Raw genomic sequence first — 24,210 nt, 5'->3', positions numbered from 1 at the left:
AAAGGGACAGTTCACTCAAAACGATTACAAAAGATGCTATTTAAAGATGCTAATCAGTAGCATCGGTTGACACAGTTGGATCCAGAATTATTCGACCCTCCTGCTCTTTTCCTTTTCAAATATTTCCCAAATGATGTCGAACAGATTCAGGAATTTTTCACAGTATTTCCTCTTATATTTTTTCTTCTGGAGAAAGTCTTATTTGTTTTATTTCTGCTAGAATAAAAGCAGTTTTTAATTGTTTTAAAGGCATTTTAAGGTCAATATTATTAGCCCCCTTTCAGCAATATTAGTTTTGGATTGTCTCCAGATCAAACCACTGTTATACAACTTATAACAACTTATATAACTTGCTTATCAGGCTTAGAACAAATGCAGGATGAGTAAACGTTGCCAGAATTCTGATATTTGAGTGTACTGTCCCTTTAAGAGATGTATCTGTAAATATATGGTCACAGTGAGAAATGAAGGTGTATTTTGTATGTTGCATTTCAGGAACAAGTGACCCTTATGTGAAGTTTAAACTAGCCGGTAAAGAAGTTTTCCGTAGTAAAATCATCCAGAAGAACCTGAACCCGGTTTGGGAAGAGCGCGTTTGCCTGATAGTGGACAACTTACAAGAGCCTCTGTATATGAAGGTAAACGTCTTCTTTTTATCACATAGATGTATGTAGAAACTAAGAAACTTAATGCCAATTTAATATTTACATGTCATACATATATACACTCACTGGCCACTTTATTAGGTATACCCCTCCAACTGCTTGTTAATGTAAATTTCTAATCAGCCAATCACATGGCGGCAACTCAATGCATTTAGCCATGTAGACATGGTCAAGACGATCTGCGAGCATCAGAATGGGGAAGAAAGGGGATTTAAGAGACTTTGAACGTGGCATGGTTGTTGGTGCCAGACGGGCTGCTCTGAGTATTTCAGAAACTGCTGATCTACTGGGATTTTCACGCACAACCATCTCTAGGGTTTACAGAGAATGGTCCGACAAAGAGTAAATATCCAGTGAGCGGCAGTTCTGTGGGCGCAAATGCCTTGTTGATGCCAGAGGTCAGAGGAAAATGGCCAGACTGGTTCCAGCTGATAGAAAGGCAACAGTAACTCAAATAAGCACTCGTTACAACCGAGGTCTGCAGAAGAGCATCTCTGAACACACAACACGTCCAACCTTGAGGCGGATGGGCTACAGCAGCAGAAGACCACACCGGGTGCCCCTCCTGTCAGCTAAGAACAGGAAACTGAGGCTACAATTCACACAGGCTCACCAAAACTGGACAATAGAAGATTGGAGAAACGTTGCCTGATCTGATGAGTCTCCATTTCTGCTGCCACATTCGGATGCTCTGCTCAGAATTTGGCCTCAACATGAAAGCATGGATCCATCCTGCCTTGTATCAGCGGTTCAGGCTGGTGGTGGTGGTGTAATGGTGTGGGGGAGATTTTCTTGGCACACTTTGGGTCCATTAGTACCATCTGAGCATCGCGTCAACGCCACAGCCTACCTGAGTTTTGTTGCTGAGCATGTCCATCCCTTTATGAGCACAGTGTCTCCATCTTCTGATGGCTACCTCCAGCAGGATAACGCACCATGTCATAAAGCGTGAATCATCTCAGACTGGTTTCTTGAACATGACAATGAGTTCACTGTACTCAAATGACCTCCACAGTCACCAGAGCTCAATCCAATAGAGCACCTTTGGGATGTGGTGGAACGGGAGATTGGCATCATGGATGTGCAGCCGACAAATCTGCAGCAACTGTGTGATGCTATCATGTCAATATGGAGCAAAATCTCTGAGGAATATTTCCAGTACCTTGTTGAATCTCTGCCATGAAGGATTAAGGCAGTTCTGAAGGCAAAAGGGGTCCAACACAGTACTAGTAAGGTGTACCTAATAAAGTGGCCGGTGAGTGTAGATGCCAATTTGTTTTTTTGTATGCCAATTCGTGAATTTATGCCTTTGACTAATAGTGTGTAACTAATATATTGTTGTAGAAACCATAAATATATTCTTGTTTAAGCCATTTTTATGAATCATAAACACACTGCTTCAACAATATGCTTCAAAACTAAACGAGTGATGTTTAATAAACAAATTTCGTGTGGAGCACATGCAGATGTTTCATCAAATTCATACGTCATTGACAATCCTTCTATTATCCAATCAGTATTAGACCAAACCCCTATCAATACCAAAGCTGTCCTACCTGCAGTATCTCACGACTTTATCATCCCTCCACCACCCTGACACCCCACCTCTTAAACATTACCTACCCGAGGGAGCGTTCTGGGGCCGGGCTAGACACTTCGCTCGGACCCCAACTTCTCTCTGTTCCCCGATAAGGGAAATAACACAAGTTGGGGTGTCTTCCCCGAGCTCAGAGCCCTCTCCCTGGACAGCACGACAAATACGCTTTATTCTTAAACATCTGTAAGTGTGAACTCGTGAAATGACTATTATAAGCCAATATGTTTTATCGAATCAAAAACATATTGTATATTGCAGCTGTTAATTTGATTCCCAAATGAATCACTTATATGAGCTGGTGTGAATTTCATTTTTGAAGTCTGAATCATTAATGAATGACTCTTATGAACCAGTTCTAATGAATCAAAAATTTACAGTTCCAGCAGTGTATTATTACGAAATCAAATGAATGATTCTTATGAGCTGGTTCATTTTTAGTTGGTTTAGTCCAGTTTCCTTAATAATGAGCTGATCCATGGGTGTATTCAACACACTAATGATGCACAACTAACGAATAATTTTGAGCACCTTCTTTTAAGAGAATCAAAAACATGAGAGAAAAAATGCTGACCAATTCCAAAGTGATTCTGTTGTTAATAGTGAATCAGTCTCATTGCAAGATGAACAACGTATGTAGATGATTCCAAAGCAAATAATTCATATGAGTCAGTTCAGTTTAGCGAATCAAAAAACATACTGTGTGAATCGTAGGCTGTAAAAATATGGATGTAGTATCTGTGACGTCACCCATAGGTTTCTGAAGAGTGCAAATAAAGTGGGCGTGGCCAAAATCACAATTTTATTCATGTGTCATCGCGCTGACCAGGGGATACCAAACATGGGCAAAAAGGCGGGGCTGCAGATGCTTGCTAGCATTTGGTTAGATGATCCAGGCATAAAACTGTATGGCGCTTCAGATGACTGTTCTAGAACCTACAGCTAATCAATCTGTCAGATTCTGGAGGGCATTACAGCTCTAAAGAACATTATAAATGATCTTAAATAAAACATATACATTTATAGAGATGATATACAAGTATATAATTTCACTCAACTGGCAAATGGAGGCCACGTGAATGGTTTGTGAGCACAATAAAGTGCACACAGCATGCCATATCATCTGATAATTGCAGGAAATCATTCCAAAAGGCAACTGACTGTGTAAAGCCACGTAAAAACAAAACAAAAATACAATGTATATGAACAGTTCAGCAGCTAATCAGTCGGAATCAGCTGAGGTGAAGTGACGGCAACCGTCGAGACATAGCTGTCACTCAAGTGGCCACGCCCTTAATTATGCAGACCTAATTTTTGAAGTCTGAAACCTTAATGAATGACTATTAAGAACCAGTTAGTTCTAATGAATCAAAAAATATACAGCTCGAACAGTGTATTATTCAGAAATCAAATGATTCTTATGAGCCGGTTCAGTTTAAGCTGACTTTGTCCAGTTTCCTATAAATGAGCTAGTAGTAGTTCAGTTTCTTCTGAGACCATTTGTTGTAATGAATCAAAACAAACTGTGTTACTGGGTGTATCCCACACACTACTGATGCACAATTTATAAATCATTTTGAGCCTCTTCTTTGAAGAGAGTCAAAAAAAATCACAGAGAGAAAAATGCTGAACAAGTCAAGTGTGATTCTGTTGTTTATAGTGAATCAGAAACATTGCAAGATGAACAAAGTAGATGATTCCAAACCAAATGATTCATATGAGTCAGTTCAGTTTAGTGAATCAAAAACATAGTGTGTGAATCATACACTGTAAAAGATATGGACGTAGTATCCGTGACGTCACCCATAGGTTTCTGAAGAGCTCAAATTAAGCTGCGAGTGAGCATGGCCAACAGTCACTATTTTATTCGGCAAAGAGGCAGGGCGTGATGCCTGCTAGCATTTGGTTTTGATCCAGGCATAAAAATGTATGGCGCTTCAGATGACTGTTCTAGAGCCTACAGCTAATCAATCTGTCAGATTCTGGAGGGCATTACAGCTCTAAAGAACATTATAAATGATCTTAAATAAAACAAATACATTTATAGAGATGGTAGATAAGTATATAATTTCACTCACCTGGGAAATGGAGGCCATGTGAATGGTTTGTGAGCACAATAAAGTGCACACAGCATGCCATATCATCTGATAATTGTAGGAAATCATTCCAAAAAGCAACTGACTGTGTAAAGCCACGTAAAACAAAACAAAAATACAATGTATATGAACAGTTCTGCAGCTAATCAGCCGGAATCAGCTGAGGTGAAGTGACGGCAACCAGCGAGACCTAGCTGTCACTCAAGTGGCCACGCCTTTAATTATGCAGACGTAATATAACTTAAACGAAAGTGAATCAGTATCATTGCAAGATGAACAACGTATGTAGATGATTCCAAAGCAAATGATTCAAATGAGTCAGTTCATTTAAGTGAATCAAAAGCATCATGCATGACTGATGAAACCCAGATCAAATCACTCTTATGAGCTGGTAAAACATTGCAAATATGATTCTTATAATCAAACACAGTTTTAAATCAGTCGGAGCAGTTCATGATTCAAAGTTGACTCACTTTACTGAGTTGAACTGCATGTATGGTAAAATGTATAAAAAAGTAAAGTAATTAAAAAGCTGTAAAAAAGAAGCTACATTTACAACTGGTTATACTAAAATCCTGAATGATCTCTTTCTTAAAATGCGCTTTACTTTTGTACTCTTTTTTTTAGGTGTTTGACTATGACTTTGGCCTTCAGGATGATTTTATGGGTTCTGCTTACCTGTACCTGGAGTCTCTGGAGCAGCAGAGGTATCACGTCTTCATTATCACTGCCAAATTAAAAGAGAATTCAAGCTTTAGTGTCAGATTAATATGTTCTGATCAACATTAAAACAGTCCAATGCATGCGCATATTTAGCAGTTGTTATCTGGGAATAATGACCTTCAGAATGTTGTGACTGACCAATCAGAAGTGAGTAATCCAGACAGCCATGTAATAATGCAGATTAAACGCTTCAGTCTTACACAACAGCTGCTGATTAACCTGTCAGGCTTTGTTCTGTGAGAACAATCGGCTACATGTACATTATCCCTTTATTTATGGGGTTTTTTCCCCGCAGGCCTCTGGACGTTCGGCTGGAGCTTCAGGACCCTCACTGCCCTGATCAGGACCTGGGCTCTCTGGAGCTGGCGGTCACTCTTTACCCGAGAAGCCCAGCAGACAGAGAGGCGCTCAGACAGGCGGTGAGACTCAATATTGTTGTTTTTGTACAATTCAATTTTACTCAGTTTTCTTGGGCTTATCAAAGAGAAACTCTGCTTGCAAATGTTTTATGTCATATTTCATTTTTGAGCATAAATAAAAGGCTCTGTTCACACGAACACAGGTCATTTTAAAACCGCACTGTTTTTCTATGCAATTTCGCTGTTTGTCCACATGAAAACACTGTGAAACTGGCAAAACACTTCCTGAAAACTCCGGCCTCTGTGAAGATTTTCCAAAACTCCGGGTACAGTGTGTTCGTGTGGACACTACAAGAGTTTTCGCCTCATGACGTGTGCTGTTTTCTCCATTCTGATTGGCCAACGTGGCTGCACTAGGGGTGTAACGGATCACGGTTGATCCATGATTCTTACAGATCACAACACACAGTTCAGAACACACGTGACCTGCAGATTAATACATTTTTTTACTTGTAGATTAACGCTAAATTTGTAACAATCAAAGAGAGATCGTCTCTCACGTCATTTAAATCACATGTATGAAAGCATTTAGGCTTTCCTGTAAAATATAATGATGACAGAAGAAGTTGTGTTGGGTTATTCGGGATGTGGTGGGTTTCTTAGGTTATTAAAGGTGTTTTCTGTCACTAGTTGTTCAGCCGTCATTAATGCATTCAGTTTAAGCTGCACGATTAATCATTAACAGATCAGGATCTCAACACTCACGCAACATCAACTATAAATGATGGAGATTTGCATATGCTTATTAATCCTAAGAGATTTAGTCTTTAGTCTTTTGAGTTAGTTATGAAGTTACAGTCAAATAACACACTGGGAGAACAGTTAATAGATAAGATAAAACCACTGATGTTTATGGTAAAGATTAAAATCACCGTCATATGCATTTAACGAAGCTCAAAAATGAAAGTTGTAGGCCGCAGTTACATTATTTAACCAGTAGGTGGCAGCAATTAGCTATTCTTCAGAAATGATCATCTAGCATTGAAACATGAAGTTTTATGAGTGAAGAACTAAATTATTTATTGAAGATAAGACTAAAAATAAATATGGGTTGTACAAATTATAATGTTAGATTTCTACATTTAGCGTTATCAGCTACAGTATTCAATTTAATTCATCTTTTTTTTATTCTTTGTTAGGTTCATCTTAGGCCAGACAATAAAATATACATCATATAGATATATACACTGATACAATTCACCAAGCAAAACATTATCAGGAAAATATAATTATACACCAAATATATAAATAAAAGGTAAAATACCACATGTACACACAAAGATATACAAACATAAGATAACAGAAATAAGAAGCAGCTGAACATAGAAGTTTCTAGAGTTTAAGTTTAGTTTAGTTTAACAGTGGTAGTAACAGTGAAGTTTTCACAGGACTAAATATATTACTATTTATTTTTATTCAGCTGATTATTTCCTTATTTTATTTGTAATAAAATCACAGGTTTTCAGTTTAGTTTGTTGAAGCCAAAAGTGTTTTGCAGTGCTGTTTCTGTAATAAATAGAAAGCAAATGACATTTGTCTCCTCCCCTTTTTTTCCTGATCCGAAAAATGGTCTGATCCGTGACTAAAAAATAATAATGTAATCCAAACCATGAGATCTGTGATTTATTACACCACTAGTTCACACTAAACAAGAAAATGCAAATGAGGCAAACTTTCACACATAAAATTTTTTGTGTTGTTCGCCTGCAGGACGGTAATCCGCCTCACGTTTGCATTGACTTGTACGCAATCTACTTGTGCAAATACGTAATTCCCCGTTTGGTGTGAGCCCAGCATAAAAGTATCATTATCGCCACCTGCTGGTTCGGCGAGCCTTAAACATGTAGCACAGTGCCTTTTTGCATTTTCACGTGGACGGGGAAAACCCTGTTCATAAAAATACCTGTGTATATGTAGGCATGGCTTAATTTGCATTACTGGATAGAAACATACCTTATGAAAATGTAAAGATACAGTACATTGGATTGACACCTAGTGGTTGATGTAGGTATTGCAGTCCAAATTCAAAATATTGGATTTTTTTCACCCAGCCCTAGTTTCTCATACTTGACACAAATGCAGATTGATATCACAAGTAAGAGCGAGTGTTCCTCTAGATCCAGCCTTACACTTTAAGCCACTCAGCTAATGTTTACATTGGTCATAATTGCAATGTTTAGATTTTCTCAATGTGGATTTTTATAACTCTGAATCAGCGTCTCATTAAGGAGGCTGCTGCTGCCCTCTAGAGGTCACATTTACAGCTGTGCCTGCTAGGATTGGGTCGATAGACGATGCCATCGTCCGTGGTCGATAGACATCATGATGCTGAGCCGGCATTGCGATCCTCCGCCCTGCCCCTGTCGCAAACCCACTCATGAAAAATACACACTCAGGCTCCGTTTACACTGATACGTCTTAGTTTTAAAATGGCGTTTTAGAACGAAAACAATCCATGTCCACACTGGCGTTTCATTAAGCATTTCTGAACAGCCCTCCATCCACACTATACCGCTGAAAACGCACATCAGGTGACCACACACACACACACACTGTCATGCGCTCGTCTGAGCTCCAGGCAGTCAGTGGGTGCTTTGAGCACAAAACCCCTGAGAGCAGTGCACGTCGGACAGTTTATCAAGGATGTCGCTGGATGGCGTCTCACTATAGTTGTTACTGTTGATATTTAATTCATCTTGTCTCTATCTAATGACTCTTCTGACTTTTGAATCTATCAGGTAATGTGCCACAGCGTCAGTACACTGCTTCAATCTTTCACGCTTGTACTTTAGCGTAAACCTCAGATACTGTTTGTTGGTTCCTGTTAGTTGTGCACCTTGTTTACCAACCAAGCTGGTGGACGCCATTATAACGACACAGATCACTCTGCCTATTCATGCCAGAGTCCTGCGGAAAAAGTGATTGACAGGTGGTCATTTGTGTGTAACTTCTCTTTATTTATTTATTAATGATTTGGTTATGGTAATGTTAGGCTACAAATAAATAATTCATTATGAATTAATTTATTATTCATAAAAGATTTATTCACCACCCCCTATGACAGTGGTAGGGAACCTATGGCTCTCGAGCCACATGTGGCTCTGACCAAAAATATATGGCTCTCCAGCTGTCTTCCTTCAATATTATTTTACCGTTTAAACAACTAGAACCATCACTAAAAATCAGTTTCCTATCGAAAATACAATTACAATCCCCTATTAAATTGTAATTTTATACAGCACAATGAATAAGATATCAGTTAACAATGAAAGGACATTTCGACCAATGTGCGTTTGTGGCAACATGGATAAACTTGAATTGCGACACCAATAAAGGGCAAACAACTTACCTTTCTATGGTACCTTAAATTCAAATAACATTCATGAGTGGTGTCGGCGAAAATAAAAATACCATAAATCGTTCTTTCTTCATTCATGGACTTGCTCAGCACGTGATGCTTCATATTTGTTTATTTTTGAGTTGTACATGGACATAAATTACGGTTTTGTTTAAACCTGAATTATTTATTGTAATATATTATAATACAAATAATAACATAGTATTAGTAGTAATACTATAACAATTGTTTGTAATTTATAGTAATACAGTAGCAAATGCATTTTTAAAAAGGCATTTTGAGATATATATACACATCCAAATGGCTCTTTATTAAACTACATTTGCTAAAACAAATCAGAAATGGCTCTTTGCTGAAAAAAGGTTCCCGACCCCTGCCCTATGATGACGATGCCATCGTCCATCTCGGTGTTTCACATTAGACATCGTACGATGCCAAATTGGTCGAGATCGCCGAACCCTAGTGTCTGCATACATTGAGAGCTTCAAGACTGGAATGAAATACAGTTTTCCACCAAGGCAACCCGGAGTGCTGAAATATAATTGGCTAAACTGGCAGTGGGCTGGTTATAGAGGCCAAAACAAAGATATTCTGACACAGAACGCACATTGCTCTTCAGTGTTTGGATTGCTCTTCAGTGTTTGGACTCTCAGTAGTGATTATTAAACCACACTCAACTGAGCTAAACTGAACTGGACTTAAACACTACAAACTGAACTAAACTGTTTCAATTTACTGTGACCTTTTATGTGAAGCTGCTTTGACACAATCTACATTGTAAAAGCGCTATACAAATAAAGAGGAATTGAATTGAACATTCTCAAAGCACAATAACTGACTTTAGCATGGTTTTTCAGATAAACAAGTATGTTCAGTATGTTCAGTATGTTCCCTTCAATATCGACACACATAATATAGTATTTTAATGCTACAGAAGAGTCAAAAACTTAAATGCAGCATCCTTAAAGGGACAGTTCACCCAAAAATTTAACTTCTACCATCATCTACTCATCGTTCTTGTCTCTTTCCTCTGCACAAAACAAATATACAAAGGTATGATCGAGAAAACAGCCATTGACTTCCATAGTATATTAGTGCCTACTAGGGATGCCAGCGGCTGCCTTTTTTCAGCTTTCTTCAAAATGTTATGTTCAACAGAATCACTTGAGTGTGAGAACTTTCTGTGTGAACTACCCCTTTAGGTAAATGTATGATCGGTAAAACCACACATTATGCAAAACACATGCAAATGAGATCACATTGGAGAAGTAGTACGGTAAGCTCGTCTGAAACGCTCAGCGAGAGACACTGCACCGGGATGATGGGACGTTTGTGCTTTCTGCATAATGCATGGAAAGACTCTGAATTAGACATTAGAAAGCTGCTCCACTGTGCAGACTGCTGGGGAAAACATCAGAATTCACATGGTGTTTCTGCAACAGATGCAAACGTTCACAGACACGTCGCATTCGGAGACTTTTGTACAGTATAAAATGAAGTCAAGACGAGCATTACTGTCATTCTGCTACATGTGTGCACTTACAGTGGAAAGAACTGAGTTGCAGGACCAGGACATAAATACAGACAAATATAAACTAGAGCTCTGTGATATTGAACATTAATACAATATGTGATGGCATGCTTTATATTTAACACATACTATTAATAGTTGACTATACACATAACCTAAGACACTATACATAATACTGTGCAATATTAGTAACTCAGCAGGTTCCTGCTTCCAGTTATGCAGTAACACGATTGACCTGCTGTGTTGTTTTTGTAGACTGTGCTACTGAGGAGAAGCTGGAAGCGATGCAGTACGGTAAAACAAGTAAGAGAGCGCTTGAGAAATCCTCTGACTGACTGCTGCGGACATTTCACACCACACAGATTTACTAAACAGGGCTCGTACTCATAAAACATTTTATATTAACACTAAGAGTTCTCCTTAAAGAGCAGTGGAAGATTTATATACTTAGAAAGCAGATATATCGGATTATATGCTAATTACATACATGTTCATAATTGGATTTCACATCGTCATACACAGTATGCAACATGTTTTTCAAAAATATTTGTTTACATATCTACTTTTTAGGCGACGCAGTGGCGCAGTAGGTAGCAAGCAAGAAGGTTGCTGGTTCGAGCCTCGGCTGGGTCTGTTGGCGTTTCTGTGTGGAGTTTGCATGTTCTCCCTGCGTACGCGTGGGTGTCCTCCGGGTGCTCTGGTTTCCCGCACAGTCCAAAGACATGCGGTACAGGCGAATTGGGAATGCTAAATTATCCGTAGTGGATGTTTCCCAGCGATGAGTTGCGGCTGGAAGGGCATCCGCTGGGTAAAACATGTGCTGGATAAATTGGTGGTTCATTCCGCTGTGGCGACCCCTGGATTAATAAAGGGACTAAGCCAAAAAAAATGAATAAATCTACTTTTTAAACCATTGAAATTACAAATATGTACACACATACACATGTTCAAATATATTAGCTATAATTTTATATATGTGCCGTATGTGAACACTTGAAAACTTACATTGCTGAGCATATACAGTATGAGTTCACCCCTCACAGGTCTCTCTTTTAAATTCACATTTTCTACAGGGAACTACAATAACATACACTCACCGGCCACTTTATTAGGCACAGCTGTCCAATTGCTTTGTAACGCCAATCACATGGCAGCAGCTCACTCCATTTAGGCATGTGGACATGGTCAAGACGATCTGGTCAAGGGATTTAAGTGACTCTGAACGTGGCATGGTTGTTGGTGCCAGACGAACTGCTCTGAGTATTTCAGAAACTGCTGATCTACTGGGATTTTCACGCACAACCATCTCTAGGGTTTACAGAGAATGATAGAGGAAATATCCAGTGAGCGGCAGTTCTGTGGAAGTAAATGCCTTGTTGATGCCAGAGGTCAGAGGAGAATGGCCAGACTGGTTCCAGCTGATAGAAAGGCAACAGTAACTCAAATAAGCACTCGTTACAACCGAGGTCTGCAGAAGAGCATCTCTGAACACACAACACGTCCAACCTTGAGGCGGATGGGCTACAGCAGCAGAAGACCACACCGGGTGCCGCTCCTGTCAGCTAAGAACAGGAAACTGAGGCTACAATTCACACAGGCTCACCAAAACTGGACAATAGAAGATTGGAGAAACGTTGCCTGGTCTGATGAGTCTCCATTTCTGCTGCCACATTCGGATTGTCGGGTCAGAATTTGGCCTCAACACCATGAAAGCATGGATCCATCCTGCCTTGTATCAGCGGTTCAGGCTGGTGGTGGTGGTGTAATGGTGTGGGGGATATTTTCTTGCACACTTTGGGTCCATTAGTACCAATTGAGCCTCGTGTCAACGCCACAGCCTACCTGAGTATTGTTGCTGACCATGTCCATCCCTTTATGACCACAGTGTCTCCATCTTCTGATGGCTACTTCCAGCAGGATAACGCACCATGTCATAAAGCGTGAATCATCTCAGACTGGTTTCTTGAACATGACAATGAGTTCACTGTACTCAAATGACCTCCACAGTCACCAGAGCTCATTGAATCTCTGCCACGAAGGATTAAGGCAGTTCTGAAGGCAAAAAGGGTCCAACCCGGTACTAGTAAGGTGTACCTAATAAAGTGGCCGGTAAGTGTATAATTATAACATATTACCGGTGTTCGTGGTTTTACATTAGAAAGCGTTTCAGTAGCACCAAATGAGTATTCACTATGACACAAGCTGTATTTAAATCTGGCCACTGCTCTGTTAGAGATTCATATTTTGCATAATGACTTTAAAGGGAAATCGGTCAGTACCAAATATCATCATAGGGGTCAGAAGTGCAGCAGTCTGTTCAGAGGATGGAGAGTTTTATCCGCGTACGGCTCTATTAGACGCCTCAGGGTGACGGGACAAGGCTTTCTGTAGACATTTGCATTTCATGCTTCTGGTGACCCAGCCATTACTCAGTATTATCATTCATAGTGTTTGTGAAGGCATTGAGCACCCTTTCAATCCTGCGCCCATTGAGGAGTCATTACATTATTGAGAGCATTAGTCTTAAAGGGATAGTTCACTCAAAAAGGAAACTGTGCTGTTGAAGGGTTAGTTCACCCAAATTATCTTATGATTCAAAGGTGTATATGACCTTTGTTTGTTTTGTCAAACCTTTGTTTGTTTTGAATACGCTCCCTCTAGTGGCCAAATTTACATACCGTGCCTTTAACATCAATTTTCGAGTGAACTATCCCTTTAAAGCTGCTGTAATGTACGTTAGTTGTTGAGATGTTGAATGTTTTGTGCTGTTTTGGACTGAAGCAGCAGCAGCAGATGCAGCAGCAGAGTCCCCGTCTGTCAGATCTGCACAGAAAGCCTCACATGTGGAAGGGTATAGTGAGCATCAGACTCATCGAGGGACGAAATCTCATCGCGATGGACCAGAATGGCTTCAGCGACCCTTATGTCAAGTTTAAACTGGGCCCTGAAAAGTACAAGAGCAAGGTGAGGCGTTGAATATTGCAATTTTAAGTCTGCATGAACCGGAAGTTGCTGAGACTTTTATTTTAGTATGTTGATGTGCTTACAACAGAAACTGAATATTGAGTAGGGGGCGGGGCTTTCTTTTAGCGCACCAGCAAGCTTTAAAATCCTCAAAGAGATAAAGAACCATTAAAAATATACACTATTAAAATATCTTGTCATTTTTGACCCGGGTGGATATGGAGCACCATTAGTGTCAAAAATACTACTAATAATTTAAAATCTGCGTGAACCAGAAGTTGCTGGGCCTTTCATTTTAATATGTTGATTTGCTTGGGGATATTGAGTAGGGGCAGGGCATTTTGTGCATCAGTAAGCTTTAAAATTCTCAAAGAGATAAAAAAAAAAACATTTAAAAAATACATTATTACATTATCTGGTCACTTTTGATCCGCGTAGATATGGAGTGCCATTAGTGTCAAAAATACTCATACTAGTTTAAAATCTGCGTGAACCTGATTTTGCTGAGACTTTTATTTCAATAGGTTGATTTGCTTTGGGATATTGAGTAGCGGCAGGGCGTTTTGTGCATCAGTAACCTTTAAAATTCTCAAAGAGATTAAAAAAAATATATAAAAAAAAAAACATTATTACATTATCTGGTCACTTTTGACCCGGACAGATATGGAGCACCATTAGTGTCAAAAAGAAATACTATTTTAAAATGCATTATACTGATTTAGCTGAGACTTTCATTTTAATATGTTGATTTGCTTGGGGATATTGAGTAGGGGTAGGGCGTTTTGTGCATCAGTAAACTTTAAAAACCTCAAAGAGGTAAAAAAAAAAAAAAAAAAAAAAAAAAAACATTATCAGTTTATCTGGTCATTTTTGATCCGGGTAGATATGGAGCACCATTAGTGTCAAAAGTACTAACACGAATTTAAAATCTGCGTGAACCTGATTTTGCTGAGACTTTTATTTTAATATGTTGATTTGCTTCGGAATGTTGAGTAGGGGGCAACGCTTTTTTGTGCATCTGTAAGCTTTAAAAATCTCAAAGAGATTAAAAAAAAACAATTAAAAAAATACATTATTAGATTATCTGGTCACTTTTGACCCGGGTAGTTATGGAGCACCATTAGTGTCAAATATACTAATACTAATTTAAAATCTGTGTGAAACTGATTTTGCTGAGACTTTTATTTTAATATGTTGATTTGCTTTGGAATGTTGAGTAGGGGGCAACGCTTTTTTGTGCATGAGTAAACTTTAAAAACCACAAAGAGGTAAAAAAAAAACTATAAAAAAATACATTATTACATTATCTGGTCACTTTTGACCCGGGTAGATATGGAGCACCATTAGTGTCAAAAATACTCTTACTAATTTAAAATCTACGAGAAACTGATTTTGCTGAGACTTTTATTTTAATATGTTGATTTGCTTGGTGATATTGAGTAGGGGCAGGGCGTTTTGTGCATCAGTAAGCTTTAAAAACCACAAAGAAGATAAAAAAAAACAATTAAAAAAATACATTATTACATTATCTGGTCACTTTTGACCCGGGTAGTTATGGAGCACCATTAGTGTCAAAAATACACATATTAATTTAAAATCTCTGTGAAACTAATTTTGCTGAGACTTTTATTTTAATATGTTGATTTGCTTTGGAATGTTGAGAAGGGGGCAACGCTTTTTTGTGCATCAGTAACCTTTAAAACCACAAAGAGGTATAAAAAAAAAACTATAAAAAAATACATTATTACATTATCTGGTCATTTTTGATCCAGGTAGATATGGAGCACCATTAGTGTCAAAAATACTACTAATAATTTAAAATCTGCGTGAACCAGAAGTATCTGGGCCTTTTATTTCAATATATTGATTTGCTTGGGGATATTGAGTAAGGGCGGAGCTTTTTTGTGCATCAGTAAGCTTTAAAAACCACAAAGAGGTAAAAAAAAAAACATTTTAAAAAATACATTATTACATTATCTGGTCATTTTTTTATCTGGGTAGACATATAGCTCCATTAGTGTCAAAAATACTAATACTAATTTAAATGATCTACTACTATTAATTTAAATTATCTACTACTATACTACTATTACTAATTTATAATTATCTGCGTGAAACTGATTTAGCTGAGACTTTTATTTTAATATGTTGATTTGCTTCTGAATATTGAGCAGGGGACGGGATTTTTGTGCATGAGTAAACTTTAAAAACCCAAAGAGGTATAAAAAAAAACATTGAATAAATACATTATTACATTATCTGGTCACTTTTGATCCGGGTAGATATGGAGCACCATTAGTGTCAAAAGTACTTACACTAATTTAAAATCCACGTGAACTGGAAGTTGCTGAGACTTTTATTTCAGTGTGTTCATGTGCTTACAACTGAAACAGAAAATTGAGTGAGGGAGGGGTTTTCTTTTTGAGCATCAATGCCTCATAGCAAACTAACAACAGGAAAAAGGACATGATTAAGAATATTGAGGCTGAAGATATCCTCAGATAAGGAGCCAATCCAATCGCAGAAGCAGATGCTCCGATTGACGATTACTGAAACATTTCTTTTTCTTCAGTAGATTAAAGCGCACGGTTTAACTGTTCACCTAAATAAAAAACAACAGTGTACAATAGCAAAGTATATTGTACATTTTGAACTTTGAAATTAAATAAAACAAATAAATAAATAAAATGTTCACTATTTAATACAGCTACAGAGAAAAATAAAGATACTACTTGGAAATTCTCAGTTTCTCTTGATTTATTATTTAAAATTGCTATTGAATTTATGTACATATAAATTCAGCAATAAGGATGACTTTAGCTTTATTTATTGATTCAATATATTTGTTAATATTTAAAATAATATCTATTAATTTACCTTATTTTATCTATTTTATTATTTATATAAATAATAAAAATAATAAATATATTTACGTACTTAATCAATCAATCAATCAATCAATCAATAAATCAATAAAATTAATCATGAATAATAAATAAACATTAATTAATTTAAAACAGAGAGCATAAAAATTCAGTAACAGTTAAAACAGAACATAATAACCCAGTAACTCTCGTCTAAACAGACAATTCCCAAAACCCTGAACCCGCAGTGGAGGGAGCAGTTCGACCTGCATCTATACGACGAGGAGGGAGGAATTCTGGAGATTTCTGTCTGGGATAAAGACATCGGACGGAGAGACGACTTCATCGGCCAGTGAGTCTGATTAACATCTCTTCATCTTATTCATTTATTCACATTATCAGTGTGAATATTCAGTTAAAGTCAGATTTATTCGATTTTTCCCAATTTCTGATTAACGGAGAGAAGATTTTTCATCATAGCTTTAATAACTCAACTCTAATAACTGATTTCTTTTTTATTTTTGCCATGATCACAGCACATAATATTAGACTAGATATTCTACTCTAGCATTCAGCTTAAAGTGACATTTAAAGGCTTAACTAGGTTAATTAGGGTAAAGTTAGGGTAATTAGGCAAGTCATTGTATAATTACTTAAGGGGGCTAATAATATTGACCTTAAAATGGCTTTAAAACTATTAAAAACTGTTTTTATTCTAGCTGAAATAAAGCAAATAAGACTTTCTCTAGAAGAAAAAATATTATAGGAAATACTGTGAAAATTTCCTGAATTTGTTCAACATCATTTGGGAAATATTCAGAGTAGGGCGAATCATTATGTATATTGCTGAAATACAAATGATCACAATGTCAGTGTTTTCCCATATCATCCAGCCCTGGTACTAACTTTTTGACTTGACATATTTGAGGTGTGAGCTGGAGCTGTGGAAGCTGAGTCGAGAGAAGACCCACAAGCTGGATCTGCATCTGGAGGAGGACAAGGGCACGCTGGTGCTTCTGGTGACGCTCACTGCTACAGCCACCGTCTCTATCTCTGACCTGTCGGTAAACCTGCTGGACGACCCAGACCAGCGGCAGCACATCAGCAGGAGATACGTGAGTACTGAAAAATGGCGGCTTTTGTGCTTTGTTTTGTGTTCATTTTACGTGAAAACCGTTGTATAATTAGCACTTGTTGTGTGTATTGCCTCTTCTTGTTGAATCACTGAATGCCTCCTTAATTGAAAATGATTAGAGGTGAATTAAAACATGTGTTGGGTGTGATGAGTAGGGGCGGGAATCTTTATAGGGACTGATCCGAGGTTTTCAAAACGATTCTTCTTTGAGCTAAAAACATTCATTCATTTTCCTTCAGCTTAGTCCCTTATTCATCAGGGGTCACCACAGTGGAATGAACCGCCAACTTATGCAGCATATGTTTTACGCAGCAGATGCCCTTCCATCCTAACGATATACTCTCATCGGCCACTTTATTAGGTACACCTTACTAGTACTGGGTTGGACCCCTTTTGCCTTCAGAAGTGCCTTAATCCTTTGTGGCAAAGATTCAACAAGGTACTGGAAATATTCCTCAGAGATTTTGCTCCATATTGACATGATAGCATCACACAGTTGCTGCAGATTTGTCGGCTGCACATTCATGATGCCAATCTCCCGTTCCACCACATCCCAAAGGTGCTCTATTGGATTGAGAGCTGGTGACTGTGGAGGCCATTTGAGCTCAGTGAACTCATTGTCATGTTCAAGAAACCAGTCTGAGATGATTTCGTGCTTTATGACATGGTGCGTTATCCTGCTGGAAGTAGCCATCAGAAGATGGAGACACTGTGCTCATAAAGGGATGGACATGGTCAGCAACAATACTCAGGTAGACTGTGGTGTTGACACGATGCTCAGTTGGTACTAATGGACCCAAAGTGTGCCAAGAAAATCTCCCCCACACCATTACACCACCACCACCAGCCTGAACTGCTGATACAAGGCAGGATGGATCCATGCTTTCATGTTGTTGAGGCCAAATTCTGAGCCGAGCATCCGGATGTGTCAGCAGAAATGGAGACTCATCAGACCAGGCAACGTTTCTCCAATCTCCTATTGTCCAGTTTTGGTGAGTCTGTGTGAATTGTAGCCTCAGTTTCCTGTTCTTAGCTGACAGGAGCGGCACCCGGTGTGGTCTTCTGCTGCTGTAGCCCATCCGCCTCAAGGTTGGACGTGTTGTGTGTTCAGAGATGCTCTTCTGCAGACCTCGGTTGTAACGAGTGCTTATTTGACTTACTGTTGCCTTTCTATCAGCTGGAACCAGTCTGGCCATTCTCCTCTGACCTCTGACATCAACAAGGCATTTGCACCCACAGAACTGCCGCTCACTGGATATTTCCTCTTTGTCGGACCATTCTCTGTAAACCCTAGAGATGGTTGTGCGTGAAAATCCCAGTAGATCAGCAGTTTCTGAAATATTTAGAGCAGCCCGTCTGGCACCAACAACCATGCCACATTCAAAGTCACTTAAATCCCCTTTCTTCCCCATTCTGATGCTCAGTTTGAACTGCAGCAGATCGTCTTGACCATGTCTACATGCCTAAATACATTGAGTTGCTGCCATGTGATTGGCTGATTAGAAATGTGCGTTAACGAGCAGTTGGACAGGTGTACCTAATAAAGTGGCCGGTGAGTGTTATTAAATGTCCATAGAGAAACTAAAAGATTAAAACATGACATGAAAGTATGACACAAGTTCCTTTTCTCTCATGTTGTCATGTTGTGTGCATCCATTTCCTTCACAAGAGTTAAAAAAGGTTGCCAAACCCTCTGAAAGCATGCCTTGTTTTCTCCAACTTAAGCTGAAATGCGACTTCTCTTATCACTAAAGCGATTCTTAACTTATAGTTTCCTTATTACTTCTGCTGTTTATTTACATCTTTACAAATTCAACCAGAATTAGAGTTTCTTTGCTTATGTTTAACGATTGTAATCTCTGTATAACAGTACTGTCTTCGTAAAAATCATTTCTTTTTATAAAAGATGAACAAGCTGAATGTAAAAAAGAGAAATTCTGTAAAACAACCATATTCTAAACATATTATTTAATAAAATGCTCCAAAAAAAACCAAAACTAGTGGTGCTCAGTCCTGCAGTACGCTTCAATGACCAGTAGGGGGCGTAAGCTGATCACCGTCCAGTGCATATAACTGGTCAGCCCTGCAGTAACTCTCACAAAAGGCACATTTCTCTCCATTCACTGCGAGTCTTTGTCCTGAAACGCTAACAGAAGCCCACCACCAGCGCAGACTGTGCATAATGAAGACGTGTTGGTGAGAGGCAGCAGATAATCCAGCGTGGCGGCTCAGATTTGGCGTCTCAATGGCTTTGACGTGGACACAAAACTGCTGGCGGACTCTGACAGCGGATTAGAGAAAGTTAGAGGCAAAATAGAGCTGTCAGAAACGTATGGATGCAGGCATATGGGCCGGTATAAGATTCTGACTGTATGAAATTGGCTAAATATATCACTGTATTGTGATTACTGCTATAAAATGTGTTCCTTTTAAATGTCTGGGTAAAAACAACAACTTTTCCCCCCATTGAACACAATATATTTGATTTTAAAACACATTTCTAATATTTTAAAGGAGTAAACATGTCAAGCTAAATAATTAAATTAAGTTTTTGACTATAAGCATTTGCTATTTTAAAAACACTGGCATTACAAGGCATCTTTGGAGATCTTTCTTTTCTATGTATTTATTGTCTTTGTTAAATAAATGACAAACAAAAGAAAACATTTACACTATTTTTGTGCATTTTAACAGGAAAACACAAGAATTGAAGCAAAATAATGCCATAAGTTTTGAAAAAGACATAATTTTGGGCTATAAAAAGTCATTTTAGGCTACAAATATATAAGAAACTGTCCTGAAGTGACTAAATTTCTATTGTATTTATTGACTTTATTAAATAATTGACAAACAAAAGAATATACTGTATATGACACTATTTTGTGTGTATTTTAACAGGAAAACACAAGTATTAAAGCACAATAATTGCACAAGTTTTGAGAAAAGATGTCATTTTAGGCTACAGATATAAAAAAAAAGTGTCTGCTAAAGACTGAATTTTTATTATATTTATTGACTTATTCAAATAAAGGAAAAACAAAAGAAAATATTGACTGTATTTTTGTGTATGTTAACAGGAAAATACTAAAATTGAAGCAAAATAATGGCATAAGTTTTGAGAAAAGACATCACTTTAGGCTACAAATATATTAAAAAAGTGTCTGCTAAAGACTTAATTTCTATTGTATTAAATAAATGACAAACAAAAGAAAATATTGACACTATTTTTGTGTCTTTTAACAGCAAAACACAAAATAATGCCAGAATTGTTGAAAAAGACGTCACAAAAATCAGTCATTTTAGGCTACAAATAAAAATGGAGTGACTGAATAATAATAATGATTCATAATTTTACATTTTTTTATTGCATTTGTTGACTTATTTTAATAAATGATCAACAAAATACATTTTTGCACACTGTTTTTGGATACTTTCACAGCAAAACACAAGTACTGAAACAAAATAATGTCAGAAGTTTTGAAAAAGGCGTCACAAAATCAGTCATTTTGGGCTACAAATGTAAAAGAAAGTGTCTGCTAAATCCTGGAGAAGCTGAGTTTGTATTTCATTTATTGACTTATTTAAATAAATGACAAACAAAAGAAAACATTTACACTATTTTTGTGTATTTTAACAGCAAAACACAAGAACTGAAGGAAAATAATGACATACGTTTTGAGAAAAGATGTCATTTTAGGCTACAAATATAAAAAAAGAGTCTGCTAAAGACTGAATTTTTATTATATTTATTAACTTATTCAAATAAAGGAAAAACAAAAGAAAATATTGACGGTATTTTTGTGTATTTTAACTGGAAAACACAACTATTGAAGCAAAATAATGGCATAAGTTTTGAGAAAAGACATCACTTTAGGCTACAAATATATTTTAAAAAGTGTCTGCTAAAGACTGAACTTCTATTATATTAAATAAATGACAATAAAAGAAAATATTGACACTATTTTTGTGTCTTTTAACAGCAAAACACAAGAACTGAAGCAAAATATTGTCATACGTTTTGAGAAAAGATGTCATTTTATGCTACAGATATAAAAAAAGTGTCTGCTAAAGACTGAATTTCTGTTTTATTTATTGTCTTTATTAAATAAATGAAACATAAAAAAAATATTGACACAATTTTTGTGTATTTTAACAGCAAAAAAACAAGAATTTAAGCAAAATAACGCCATAAGCTTTGAAAAGTGCATCGTTCTGGGCTATAAATGTAAAAGAAAATGTCAGCGAAATCCTGGAGGGACTGAATTTCTATTGTATTTATTGACTTATTTAAATTAATGATCAACAAAGTTAATTTTGCATGCCATTTCAGTGTATTTTCATGACAAAGCACAAGAACTATAGCAAAATAATGCCAGAAGTTTTGAAAAAGACTGAATTTTTATTGTATTTATTAAATAAATGACATATTGATAAATTATTGACACAATTTTTGTGTATTTTAACAGCAAAACACAAGAACTGAAGGAAAATAATGACACGTTTTGAGAAAAGATGTCATTTTATGCTACAAATATAAAAAAGTTTTGAAAAAGACGTCAGAAATTCCTTTCGTTTTAGGCTATGAATATAAAAAGTCTCTGCTAAATCCTTCAGGAATTGAATTTCTAGTGTTTTTATTGACTAATTTAAATTAATGATCAACAAAATAATTGTAGTGTGATTTCACAGCAAAATACAAGAATCTAAGCAAATAATGCCATAAGTTCTGAAAAAGACGTCACAAAATCAGTGATTTTAGGCTACAAATATAAACAAGTGTCTATTTCTATTGTATTTAATGCCTTGATGAAATAACTGATCAATAAAAAGATCATTTCAGCCTCTCAGGTGTGTTTTTGTTGCTTTTCAGAGCCCGCTCAGGTCCTTCTTTAATCTGAAAGATGTGGGGATTTTGCAGGTGAAGATCCTGCGGGCCGAGGGGCTGATGGCTGCTGATGTCACAGGTACAAACATGGCACTTCCTGTATTACCAACACAATCTCACGGCAATTCGTAACATTTTGATTTAGTGGCTAATTCGTATGAATTTGTACGATCTAATTCGTACATTTTCGTACGATTTGCTCATCCCCCAATGACGGTTGGGTTTAGGGGTGGGGTTAGGTGCCACACCTTTTTAAAATCGTACAATTTCGTACGACTGAACTCGTACAAATTCATACGAATTAGCCACTAAACTGACAAAACGTAAAATACTTACGTTTTCTCGTGAGATCAGGCTGGTATTACGGAAGATTCACCAATAAATAACATATACATGCAGTTGAAGTAAAAATGATTCGCCCTCCTGTGAATTTTCCTTATCAAATGTTTCCCAAATGATGTTGAACAGATGCAGGAAATTTTCACAGTATATCTGATAATATTTTTTCTTCTGGAGAAAGTCTGATTTGTTTTATTTCGGCTAGAATAAAAGCAGTTTTTAGTTGTTTTAAAGCCATTTTAAGGTCAATATTATTAGCCCCTTTAAGCTATATTAGTTTTGGATTCTCTCTAGAACAAACCACTGTTATACAATGACTTGCCTAATTACCCTAACCTGCCTAGTTAACCTAATTAACCTAGTTAAGCCTTTAAATGTCACTTTAAGCTGTATAGAAGTGTCTTGAAGAATATCTAGTCTAATATTATTTACTGTCATCATGGCAAAGAGAAAATAAATCAGTTATTAGAGATGAGTTATTAAAACTATTATGATTAGGAATGTGCTGAAAAGGTCTTCTCCTCTTTAAACAGAAATTGGGGAGAAAATAAACAGGGGAGCTAATAATTCTGACTTCAACTGGATATACAGCTCAGCATAAATGAGTAACACTCTTTTAAAAATGTATATTTTGATCCATTTCTCAGTGAATATAGACAATAATATTTTAACTGTTTTATATATATTAAAATAAGAGTTTGGTCAGGGAACATCTTTAGAAATACGCTGTAAAAAATATCTGTTAATAAACAGTTTCCGTCTTTAGTGATTCACAAGTGTTCACAGTTGTGAATTGCATTATGGTGTGTTGATCTCTGCTCTGTCCACTTTTGATGTTGAGAATTCAACTCTACAATTTACCAAGGTGACTTTTAGTGAAATTAAGTAGTTTGAAATAATAATGTATAAGAAATAATATCTAGAGATAATAATATCTAATCTTCCTTTTTTGAGTTGAATTTTGATTTGACCTGGCAACCCTGACCATAAGGTTTCATTTAAATTCACAATATTGATATCTCAGTCTTCTGAATGCACGGTTGTGTTTCAGGAAAGAGCGACCCGTTCTGCATCGCGGAGCTGTGTAACGACCGTCTGCAAACACACACCGTCTACAAGACCCTGAACCCCGAGTGGAATAAAGTGTTCAGCTTGTGAGTTCATTATGCACATATCTAAATATTCAGTTTTGGCGTTCCCAAAGGGAAGAGTGAAGGGGGAGCAGTGGTTGACACGGCGCGAATGTCCGCTGAAGTTCAGATTTTTGAATCGAGCGTTTCGCGCATTAAGCACGTCATACGCACTAAACGCTCAATTCGCACTTATCGCACCATTTGCACCGCGCAATTCGCGCGTATTGCGCCGCAGAATGTCTATTCGCGTCTTTGCATTAACTTAACATGTAAATCACTCGTGCTTGACGCGGGTTCCGCATCTGCTGTGAACACAGCATAAGAATAACAATGTGCGCTAGTGAAATAACAGCTGTTAATTGAAGTAGACTTTAAAGGGCACCTATTATGCAAAAATCACTTGTATAAGTGGTTTAAACCCAGTTGTGTGTCAGCAGTGTGTGAATATATCCAGCCTCTAATGGTAAAAAATGAGTTAATTGTATTTGTTATAATCACACAGTC

The 24,210-nt window shown here is 37.2% G+C and overlaps 1 protein-coding gene across 3 annotated transcripts in view; it reads left to right on the top strand.

Annotated features, from left to right (window-relative positions):
• Positions 1 to 24,210, top strand: part of mctp1b (multiple C2 domains, transmembrane 1b) — an 84,439-nt gene that overhangs the window by 20,154 nt on the left and 40,075 nt on the right. The window contains exons 3-11 of one of the 3 annotated variants that reach the window (XM_056466418.1): positions 496 to 638; positions 4,983 to 5,062; positions 5,374 to 5,497; positions 10,642 to 10,689; positions 13,168 to 13,350; positions 16,436 to 16,566; positions 17,143 to 17,329; positions 22,220 to 22,313; positions 23,625 to 23,727. In XM_056466418.1, coding sequence (XP_056322393.1) covers positions 496 to 638; positions 4,983 to 5,062; positions 5,374 to 5,497; positions 10,642 to 10,689; positions 13,168 to 13,350; positions 16,436 to 16,566; positions 17,143 to 17,329; positions 22,220 to 22,313; positions 23,625 to 23,727 — 1,093 coding nt within the window. The remainder of the gene's footprint in view (positions 1 to 495; positions 639 to 4,982; positions 5,063 to 5,373; positions 5,498 to 10,641; positions 10,690 to 13,167; positions 13,351 to 16,435; positions 16,567 to 17,142; positions 17,330 to 22,219; positions 22,314 to 23,624; positions 23,728 to 24,210) is intronic. The other 2 variants (XM_056466421.1, XM_056466420.1) reach the window with 2 other exon arrangements.

Source organism: Danio aesculapii, chromosome 10, assembly GCF_903798145.1.
Source record: "Danio aesculapii chromosome 10, fDanAes4.1, whole genome shotgun sequence".
In the NCBI taxonomy this organism is placed as follows: Eukaryota; Metazoa; Chordata; class Actinopteri; order Cypriniformes; family Danionidae; genus Danio; species Danio aesculapii.
This window is presented reverse-complemented; position numbering and strand designations above follow the sequence as displayed.